Below are 10898 nucleotides of genomic sequence, written 5' to 3'. Positions count from 1 at the left end.
AAAGGGATACGAAAAACTCGTACGAAGGGAGGAGGGGGGGCAAAATTTCAAAATGTTGCGTGACGTACTAAATGGATGCCCCCTAAGTGTCCAGTGCGTATGTGCTGCAGCATCTTCCACTAACTGGCCTCGAAATCACACTGAACCGCTACAACAACACACCGGTACGACGATGTGCACATTCAAATTGTCGACGACGATACGGCCGATCCGAATGAAAAAAGCGGCACTTCCACTTTGCCTCCAAAAACACACTAAACCGCCCCGTACGAAGATGAGCACGCACACAGGACGACGACGCGATGAAACAACGAACCAAGACGGACCAAGAGGGCCCATATAGCAGAGCATGAGCATGAGCATGAGCATTGGTGACCGTACACTTCGTAGTTGCTACTCCGTGATTGACCAGAGCTAGCGGAATTGCACAGAGAACCAATAGATGGGGCTTGGGATTAGCGCACCTTCCTCAATGTACACGTTCCGGAAGCTCAAACTTTTTTGGGTCAATAACGGCGCCGGCCACGTCCTTACGGTCTACCGGGGAAGGGAAGGAATGTTAGTTTGACAACCGTTGCTACTAGAGGTTGTATGTACTACTGGACCCTCCGCAGTTGTCACGGGAAGGAGTTCTTGTTAGTTGGCGGGATCAATAGTTACATAAATCAGGATTCGCTTTGGTAAGCGATGTAATGCATGTAACCGTGAGCATACACAAAACACATATACACAGAGTTGTGTCACCTCACAGTTAGGAAGAATGGTGAGTCCTTGAAAATTCTGAGTAAGATCTAGAGAATGTCTTATGAAACGAAAGAGATCTTGCGTCACCTCGCAATTTAGAGAACTGGTGAACCAGTACGCAGTGATACTTGCCTCTGATACCATGGACTTGATACATTGAGACAAAACTCTGTGCCGACACCATCAGTGGCGGACCGCACAATTCAAGGGAAGAAATACTGAAACATATTGTAATACAAAAAACTGAAGTCAGCACCTTGAAGTGCCGGACTGTACAATAATATAGGGAAATTTCATTGAAAAAATGTGTTTAGCGAGAATTTTGGCCGACACTTGAAGTGACGAACTTTACAGTGCTTGCTGCGTAAATTCTTGAAAGATTTATATAAGTAATATATACAAACTTTAATAAATAAATAATTAAAATATATATACAAACAGAACTAGGTAGAGGAAGTGATAATTTGCAAGATGCAATTTTGGAAATTGACGAAAACAAAACACATGTCGACACTCATGGTGACGAACTATACAAACTCGATGAAAGAATATTGAACAGATACATACACACATACATTAAAATTAGACACAAGCTACCAACTATTATGAATCAAGAAGTTAATGAAAATAGAGGCAATATAGAGAGAAACAACAAACAACAAGGAACAAACTCACCGGATTATCCCCTGCAGCACACGAGAAAGTCCCTCAGGCTATCACGCATGTTCACTCGTTCAAGCCACTCGCTGGATCTTCCGTTTTCTAGCTACTATGTTAAAGTGCCCTTGATAACGCGCGACACGAACTCAATACCGAAACACAAAACAAAAAATAAATAAATAAACTTTCCCCCAACTATCCCAACGACCACGCGCGACCCGAACTCAATGTTGACTCTACCTCGGGCTCGGAGAACGACGACGCACATGACACAAACCAAAGACGACAGCGCGACATTTTTCTGCTGACTTTCGACGCCACCTCGAACACACTGAACTACTACGGGGAACGACGACGATAGCGCGACGGTACCGAACCGAAAAGAAGCGGCATTTTTCTGCTGACTTTCGACGCCACCTCGAACACACTGAACTACTACGGGGAACGACGACGATAGCGCGACGGTACCGAACCGAAAAGAAGCGGCATTTTTCTGCTGACTTTCGGCGCCACCTCGAACACACTCGGACCAAGAGGGCCCATATAGCAGAAGCGATAAACGCACGGGTTCTCAGCAAAGCCATGCTGTTAGTATTCCGACATGATTCAGAAAACGTGGCGAATTGGGTCGTGTCGCGACTCAGTTGTATCATTGTACAACGTCCGGTTGGGTTCAAATGTTGTGAATCTTCAAGAGTGTGAATTCTCTATTTGAAGAATTCCGAAAAAACGACAGAAACATGACTGCGCGTGACTATGAATACAAACACTTGTTTAAATTTGTTTTCATTTGTTTAATATATTCAAAGGCCTAACTAAGGCTTAAGTCTTTTGCCAGGAGAGCTGAGGATGTAATGCTATTTGAACGACTAAACGCGTTAAGCGTTACACTCCAACTCAAATTCGAATTATGATCCACTTCCTTACATTTAACTGTCTAATGATATGAATAAATAAATTTTAAATTTAATAAATAATTGTTTGATAACATCTAGGGATAATAACACGTTCCTAATTAAACATCTGTATCGAGATTGAATGTTATTGCATGCATTTTGCTTGTAGATCCTCCTTGTCTCTTCAAGATAGCTATATCCACGCCTGAGTCTCCCTGCAGGGAAACTGCCGAGCGACGGAAGCAATGTCCCGTATATTCTTGCGGGGAGGGCAGGTGGAGGAATTCAGCAATCTGTTTCGGCATGTGGGCAATCGAGTTAATTCCAATTGCTTGTTTGGTACACTTTCCATAGCGATAGCCAATGAAAAATCGCGAGTGTGGAACGCCGACCGGTCGCTTCTGAGCATACAAACGGAACAGCTTTACCATGTCCACTTCAGGATCGCTACCTCTAGTGATCACGAACTGTCTGAGTGTTTTCGATTTCGAGTTGGGAACGGTAATTTTCACGCTGTTTCCTGTATCTTCAATATCGTTTAACGTCAGTTTCAGTATTTCTTCTCTTCGACAAGCCCCGTACACCCCAACGATCAGTACAACCTATAAAATAAAAGTATTCAATTATAACCAAATATTTTACATTGACATAAGAAATACCTTGAGGGCTAGATACTTTTCATCGTCGGCTTCCTTCAAAAATCGAAATATTTCGCCTTTCGTAAGAATTTTCGACTTTTTTGGACTGTACCCGTCACAGTTTTGCTTCAGATATGATACCAGATTCGTAAAACCACTAATGTTTATGCCCAAGTTCATGTTAATGGTAGCCTTCAGCATAGAAAAGTGACTCCAGTTTGTTGAGGGCTTTTGGTTGCCCATCTCTTGCGAGAAATACGCCAGCATGGCGTTTTCGTCCACCGTGGTGTAATTGTTCCTTGAGCGCCATTCATCAAACTTCTTATACGAACCTTCATACAATGCCTTGGATTTCTCCGGAATCAGTCTATCGGTGGCCACTTCTTCGGGTGCTTCTGCGTCCATTTGACTTTCCGAATCGGAATCGCTCATCCTGAGTTCCTCTTCATTCGTAACGTCGGCCGATCGTGGCGTGAACTTTGGAAGGAAATGTAACGATGGTTTTGAATACCGCAATGTCACCATTCACCGTTCGTTTCATATAATTGATATTCAAATCGTATGAAACGAGCGGAGAATGGACATGGCGACCTCATGGTACTAGTAATAGAAAAAAATGTGTGAAGAAATCCACCAGTTCCATTAGATTTTCTACATATTCCAAAAATATGCCAAACTCAAATAGGGGACCTTACGTTTTCTCGGCAGTTTTGTTCTTTTCGTCATGGTTTTTTTGGTACCTGTTTGTCTCAAAGTTGGCCTCAAATCCTTCCCCACCAAGCTGAGTTATATGCCCAAATTTCAGGCAATTCGGCCCACAAAAACCTCCATGACGAAGAGAACAAACCTGCCGATAATACCCTCAGGGTTGTTACAACAGCGCGGATTTCGCGAATTTCGCGGATTTCGCGATTTTTGCGGATTTGGCGCGGATTTGACCCTAGAATTCGGCCCTCGCGCGGCTTTGGTGCGGAATTAGTTTTGCTGCTCCGTTATGTAAATTTACTATGTGGTTTTACTCTGATTTGCATAATATTTTTGGTGTGTGAGATTGCATTCTATTTCTCTACCAACCGGCGATTGATGAACCTCTTCTACGTACTTTGTTATGTGGATTTTGCAAGTGACAATACTGAGAGTTCTATTCCCGTTGATATGAATGATAGAGCCTTTGGATCATTGGTAATATGTTTCAGTAATAATTCAATACAATAAGGATCTAGAAAGCTTTGAACTAAATCAGCTCAGTTACAACTGTGTAGTATATTGTCGTAGCAACAGCTTTCACAACATAGGGTATTGATTCCCTTATTAAGCATGTGGTTCCCATTTTTATCCCACGAAAAACAAAGGATTGAAACGCTGTTTGTTTTTTTCTTGTATTTTTTGTTAGAAGTGAGCACGCATCAAAACAATCGGTGCCGCTTGTTTTCGAATAGAATGAATATGGGAGCGTGCGATTACTGATGGCACCCATACCCTATTCAAATAAAACATGCAAGAACTCTCTCACCTTTATAAATGAGATAACATATAGTATTTATTGGATTTACAGGAACATCGAGCTCTACCCCGAATACTTCTTAAAAGTGCCATAACAAAACCCAGAAAATCATCCAGGATCTTCTTAAGGGTGCATCCCCGGAACTCTTCCGATTTTACTCTTAAGGAGGAACTACATGGAATACAAATATGGCTGCCACAACGGCCGACTTGGACCCCTATTCACATTTTCAAGAGCACCAATCCTTAAAATTCGTAAACAAATGCGCTCGATTTGGAAAAGCTGCCTCTTTTTGCAAGTGAGCAAAGGCAGGATAAACAAGTGCGGCTTGGTTCGATGCTTTGTTCGTCAGATTTGTGTCTCTAAAGTTTGTATGCAGAATTGCCATGGGATTTCTTGATGTTTCACCTTAAGATTTTTGTAAATGGACTTAATATTTTTTTTCTGTTTTTGGGTTAATGCTTTCATCATAAAAAATATCAAGTGATTTGTTTCGTAATGCCTGATTTTTTTCAATAATTTCCTGTAGTAATATCGAAAGAATTTGCTGATAAATATTCTCGAAAGAGTTTCGGACAAAACATTAAGAATTTTTAGTTAAATTATCAGGTAAAGCTCTTCTGAATTACTGGTAGAGGTAGGCGGGGCAATATGGACACCCTAAGGTTTTTGGCAACTTTGCCTGGCAAGATGTCAAAAAAGTTTAGTTTTTTGATACATGTATCCTTTTAAAGTCTATTTAGCATCTATTACATAAGAATGCTCACGAAGAAAAATGATTTATCCACTTCAAAAAATGTTATGAAAAATGTTAGTTTTTCATGACCGTCTTCAAGCATACGGGGCAGAATGGACACCCCCATGGGGCAATATGGACACTATAAGACTTTTACGAATTTCGTACATTATTTACACCTATAATGTCATTTCATTACAAAACAACTATTATGGATGAATAATACGCCGAAGTAGTTCATTTTTGTTCAGTTAATTTAAATACAAGCTGTTTTGGATAAAGCTTCGTTTTTGTCGGCATGTACAGCTGTGCCTAGAACAACTATTTTCCACTGCTGTCGTTTGTTGACCAATTTGTTTCACCCTATGTCTACTATAGTGAACATTTAACCGAAAATATACTGAAATCGAAGAATTTGGTTGGTTTGTGATTTTGGTTATACTTTTCCCTTGCCGCTTCTTTCAAAAAGGTGAGTGTCCATTTTGCCCCGGCAGCAGAAGATATTGCCAAACTTGATTTTTGATATAATAAAGAAGAAAATATGAACATGTTAAGCATGTAGATACAGCAAAACTACTTGTATGTGTTCTAGAAATATCAGGTTTTAATCGACCTGCAATCAATTAATCACTAAATCTTATTTTAGATGGTGTGAAAATTATAATTTCCATGCACAAAAAACGGAGGACGCAACTTTTTCTTGTAAAATCAAGTATGATTTTAATTTCGAATGTTTCTTTCCTGAAACTACGTTTTAGACAAATGGACTATATTCTCCATTCATTAAAAGTTCAAAAAAGATCGCATATTTCAAAATATTGAGGGTGTCCATTCTGCCCCGGGTGTCCATATTGCCCCGCCTACCCCTATACCTTATGAAATTGGATGAGACTCCACAAAATATTTCTTTAGAAAAATTCTGCACCAATTTCCCCAAGATTCCCATTACGGACATGATCATACACGTAACTACAAAGCCAGCAAGTTAAAAAAAAAACAATAGAATTTGTTTCTAAGAATTTATAATATTTGTAATATATTTTAGAAATCCATGGCAGGAGTAATCCATCCATCAGAAGCCGCTAGAAGAATTCCTGTAATAATAGATTTAACGTTGAAATTTTCAGAGTGGTCCATGGAGGCATTTCTAGTAAAAATCTTTAGGCCATTTTAGAAAAATCTGTTAGGCACCATGAAGCAAATTTATAAAAATGCATATCCCGGTGAAAATTAATAATTAGTACACCCAAACCTTATTTTACGTCCACTATTGGCTTAGCGAAAAAAATTTCTACCGACAAAATAATGATCAAAATGCACATTTTTATATTTTTTTACACTTCTCCCAATTACGAAGATGTTTTAAAAAATATAAAACTGTTGAGTTTGCTCATTGTCTTAGCGGTAAAATTTTTTGTCGCTTAGCCAAGCATGGACGTAAAAAAAGGACGAGGTGTATTTTTTTAAATAACCCTGTGGGATTTTGCAAAAACTTAATGAACAAATAACTGCAGAAATTCCTGGAGATATTCTTGAAAAAAATCCTGAAAGAATTTTAAATCAGCAAAAAATCTTTAAAAAATTGCAAATTGTCTTTCGAGAATTTTCCCGGAATTTCCTCCAATGTTGTTGTAGGAATTTGTAGTAGTATAATTGCGGAGGAAGGCATTTTCTGTTTATTTTTTACAAGCATCTCCCCATGTGTTCCTCTTGTCATTAACTACACCCCCATCCACCCTCATGGACTTTGTCCACACAAAATTTTCGAAATTATTATGAACCCCATATCCCCTAAGAGTCAACATAGTTCATCGACGGGCCCTATAGTATTCTTCCTGGAGAATATTATCTATTTTTTTTCTAGAATGTCTCACTGCGATTTTCCTGACAACACTAAAATAAATCTCAAAATTAATTAAAAAATTATTAGAATATTTAAGATAAGCTGCGTTAATTTACGAATCAAAAGTTAGTCCAGAAAAGAGCTCGAATCGAATAACGAATCAAAGTTAGCCTACTTTAATAGCCCATTCCAGTTTAAAGTGGCTTTTCTTCATACACTAGTGTAGACTTAATTTAATGTTTAATATAAACGTAATGTACAAAAATGAAACTTTAGGGAACTCGCGGATTTGACGCGATTTTATTTCCAGTATCGCGCGGATTTGGCGCGGATTCAAATTTTGCTCGCGCGGATTTGGCGCGGATTTTTTTCCACGCTTCTTGTAACAACCCTGTACCCTTCGTCACCCTATGTGTTTATTAAAAATATTATTTAAAAGAAAATCCACCGAGGATCTCTTCATGTGCTCGCAATTAAGTTTTAAGAATATTGAGAGGGTCTCAGCAAGACTTTTAGTAATAAACATACGATCAAGAACCCTCCGATGACGTGCTAGCAAAGATTCCCAAGGAATCTGTTTCGACAACAAATTATACGTAATTACATGTACAAAAAAAATCTTTGTTTGAAAAAATCTCGAAAATCAAGGTACAGTAGTACTTGGAAAAAAGAAGCGTTTTCCCCAAACGAAACAATGTTTGATCTTCTTAGCCCGGCGCCCTTCAACCCAGAGCGGTAGCAATATGTAGGGTTTCGAACTACTTGGGCACCCGCGTCCATTCAAATTACTATTTAAGCTTTGTTTAGGACCAAAAATATATTCAGCGTTATTAGTAATCCATGGTATGCGTAAACCAATAAAGAAGTTCGATATAAGTTGTTATAAGGAAATTAAAAAGTTAAAAGTTGTATGTGCCACTGCCTTATGGGTAGTATGCAGATCTCAAGAAATTTCTTGGCCTATCTCGATGCGTGGAAAATTCATGCAAGGAATCGCTCAAGAAATGAGAAAGCGTCGCTTTATTTCGAACGAAACGTCAAATCAAATGGGACTTGCTGTGTTAAATTTCTTGACCATTCTGGTCACGGAAAAATAATGCACTGGACGAAAAGTACTTGAGCGATTCCGTTTGAAGTGCAAACCTCGCATTAAAAAGGGTTAATATATAGTAAATTTACATATCAACTGTTAAAGTAATAAAGAAAATAGATATTTTTCCAAGCGTTGTTCTAGCCTGTCCAGATTACCTGATATGCACTCATACCTTATAACATTTAGTAAAGAAAAGATCAACATCCCGATACTGGCTTCATAACATTTCATAAACCTTAGTAAATACCTGTTTTTGTACTTACCGTATAGCCAGTCTTATATTCAGCTCCAGTAAAATTATTATCATTCGCGGGCGATGATCCTGGTACTGACACGAAATTCGGAGGTGGCATGCAATTATCCACGAAATTTGAGTGAATTTCGTAAAGACTATTTTCGTTGGTTTCGACTGTAGTGTGCTGTCGTTTATTTGGCTGATCGGGGGCGAGACTGTCTTTATGGTACTGCAAACAAAATAAAAAAAAAATCAGTATGCAATTTGTATGGTAAAAATTCTTTAAAACTATCATTACTCCGTTTCGCAGATTGTGTCTCAGCAGAAGCCTGTACCGGATTGGTAAACCTTGGCACAAATCTACGATATCAACATCCAGCATGTAGTCCAGCACGCTCAAGTCGATCAAGTGTTCAGCAAATCTGTGAATTAAAGCCTCCAACCCCCAGTTTTGCAGTAAGCGATTCATAGCATCGGTAGAAGAATCAGTTACATTCGGAACCCGTGACGTGGGACCAATATCCATAGAACATCGTCGTTTCATGTATTGACTCGAGGAAGGCCTAGAATACAGAGAAAAATGTAAGTATGTATATCATAAAATTTACATCAACTAACATTCTTGCATGTAAATACAACACTTTACTTCATTACAACAAAATCATTATTCAAGTTGCATAATGTTCATTATGCAACTGATACGAGTTACATATTGTAACACAAATAGCGGTGTTTATGAAAATCAAACGGTTTCTAAAAAAATAGAAATTAACACACCGTTTACAAAATTATTTAAAAAAATGCCCTCTAGGTTTGGAATTCTATTAAATACTAAAAATCATACAGTGTGCTGTATAACGGTATCATGTACAGTGACACCTAGAACTGTATATCAATACAAACGAGTAATTTTACCATCGGTTCTAGAAAATAGACCAAAACCATACTTACGTGGGATCGCCTACATCTTGGAAGTGGAAATCCACGGCAGGTTCCGTCTTGATTACGCATTGCATCTCGAGATTCTGCAGAATCTTGAAGTGTTCAGCAATTATCACCAAATTTTCACTGAAAAACTTCCGAATGTATGAAAATACTACCTACATGAGCAAAATCAAAGTGAAAGCGACACAAACATCAGAAACAAATCGGGCGAACGTCAAAAATAAAAATATTTATGATGATGTTTGATGGGTCCTATAACACTTCCCCGAATTCCATTACCCCGAAAACCATCTCCCCGAAAATCAATAACCCCGAATAGTCCAGTACCCTGAATTCCAATACCCCGAATAGCCCATTTCTCCGAATACCATTACCCCGAAAAGCCCATTTTCCCGAACAGATTACCCCGAAAAATATTTTCCAATACAGTAGACGTTCGATAACTGCAACATGTTTACGTTTCACTTAGCGAACGAAAATCCGATAACTGCAACGCCTGACAGTGTCAACAAGCCATCAATTGACGTAAAATGAACGAAAAATTCACTCGACTGTTCATTAGGGCTAACATGGCGCACCATTTTGACGTTTGGCGGTGCGATAACTGCAAATTTGTTGCACTTACCGGACTTGCAGTTAAAAAGCGTTGCAGTTAAACCGTTTGCACCGACCGAACGTCTACTGTAGTTTATTTCGCAGACAGACGTTCAAGCTTGACTCGCGGACATATGTATGGAACCAGAAACCAACTCATACACTCAGCCAAATAACCTAAGATTTCCATAAGGCCCAACTTATGAAACGGCCTTTAAATAATTCATAATGATTCGGATGAATTTCATAAGGTCACTCTATGACGTAAAATCGTCTCACAGTTTGGCTTTTATTCATGTTTAGCAACATGGTATTCTCAAGCGTCGGTAGTCGTGTGGATAAAACACGGGCTAGGTGATCCCGACGTTCATGGATGGAATCCAGTCTGCATCATTTTATGATTTTTTTGTTCTTTTCATAAGTCTATCTTATGAAATTTGTCATAGCAAGCACGATCAATTTTCATAAGGCATTCTTATGTCATCCATAAGAATTAGTTATAGCAAATTTTCATAAGGTATTTCGATGAATTTCGTTAGTTTTTTTCGCTGAGTGTACATACACGAAACCAGGAGATCCGCAAGTGGCAATTATGGTAGCGCATTTAGTTCACCCCTGAGTTCACCACTGGACTATCGCACTAGTTTTCACGAGTGCGGAAACGCAAATAGAATGAATCGCTGGGTTAAAAAAAAATCCGTGTACCGACAGCTCTTAAGTCTGACAATTCACAATTCGACCCAAGGTTCCTAATCCCCAAAATTTCGTAATCTACGCATGACTCTTTCTTGTTTCGATCTGTCAATTTGTTTAGACGCTAAAAATTCTTTACGCACTAATGTGTGAAGGTCACGCAAAATCCTCCAGCTTCCCATCGGCGCTCCGGGTTGCAACTTGCAAGATTTGAAAATCTTGAGACCAGCTCTGAGCATGTAAATAAATATATACCTATGTAAATATTTTGCAATAATTTCGACATCTCAGTCATTTTTGGTAAATAATGAAATAAT

The 10898-nt window shown here is 38.8% G+C and overlaps 1 protein-coding gene across 1 annotated transcript; it reads right to left on the bottom strand.

The window, feature by feature from the left end:
* Nucleotides 1-2183: 2183 nt before the first annotated feature.
* LOC115257648 (uncharacterized) lies at nt 2184-9518 on the bottom strand. Its single transcript, XM_029857483.2, has 6 exons — nt 9454-9518; nt 9301-9374; nt 8648-8912; nt 8378-8578; nt 2960-3415; nt 2184-2902 (listed from the first exon to the last, which is right to left on the bottom strand). The coding sequence occupies exons 2-6, from the start codon at nt 9363-9365 to the stop codon at nt 2420-2422; spliced, it is 1470 nt and encodes a 489-aa protein (XP_029713343.2). The 5' UTR covers nt 9366-9374; nt 9454-9518; the 3' UTR covers nt 2184-2419.
* Nucleotides 9519-10898: the final 1380 nt, after the last annotated feature.

Source organism: Aedes albopictus, chromosome 3 (genome assembly GCF_035046485.1).
Source record: "Aedes albopictus strain Foshan chromosome 3, AalbF5, whole genome shotgun sequence".
Lineage (NCBI taxonomy): Eukaryota > Metazoa > Arthropoda > Insecta > Diptera > Culicidae > Aedes > Aedes albopictus.
Note: the sequence above shows the minus strand (reverse complement) of the source record. Positions and strands in the feature narration are given on the sequence as shown.

What these genes read in the sequence shown, in the direction of transcription:
- LOC115257648 (XM_029857483.2), bottom strand. Translation starts at nt 9,365, where the DNA reads ATGCAATGCGTAATCAAGACGGAACCTGCCGTGGATTTCCACTTCCAA. An exon ending in GACACAATCTGCGAAACGGA is followed by an intron (nt 8,579 to 8,647) that starts GTAATGATAGTT and finishes TTTTGTTTGCAG; the next exon opens with TACCATAAAGACAGTCTCGC. An exon ending in AAAAGTATCTAGCCCTCAAG is followed by an intron (nt 2,903 to 2,959) that starts GTATTTCTTATG and finishes TTTATTTTATAG; the next exon opens with GTTGTACTGATCGTTGGGGT.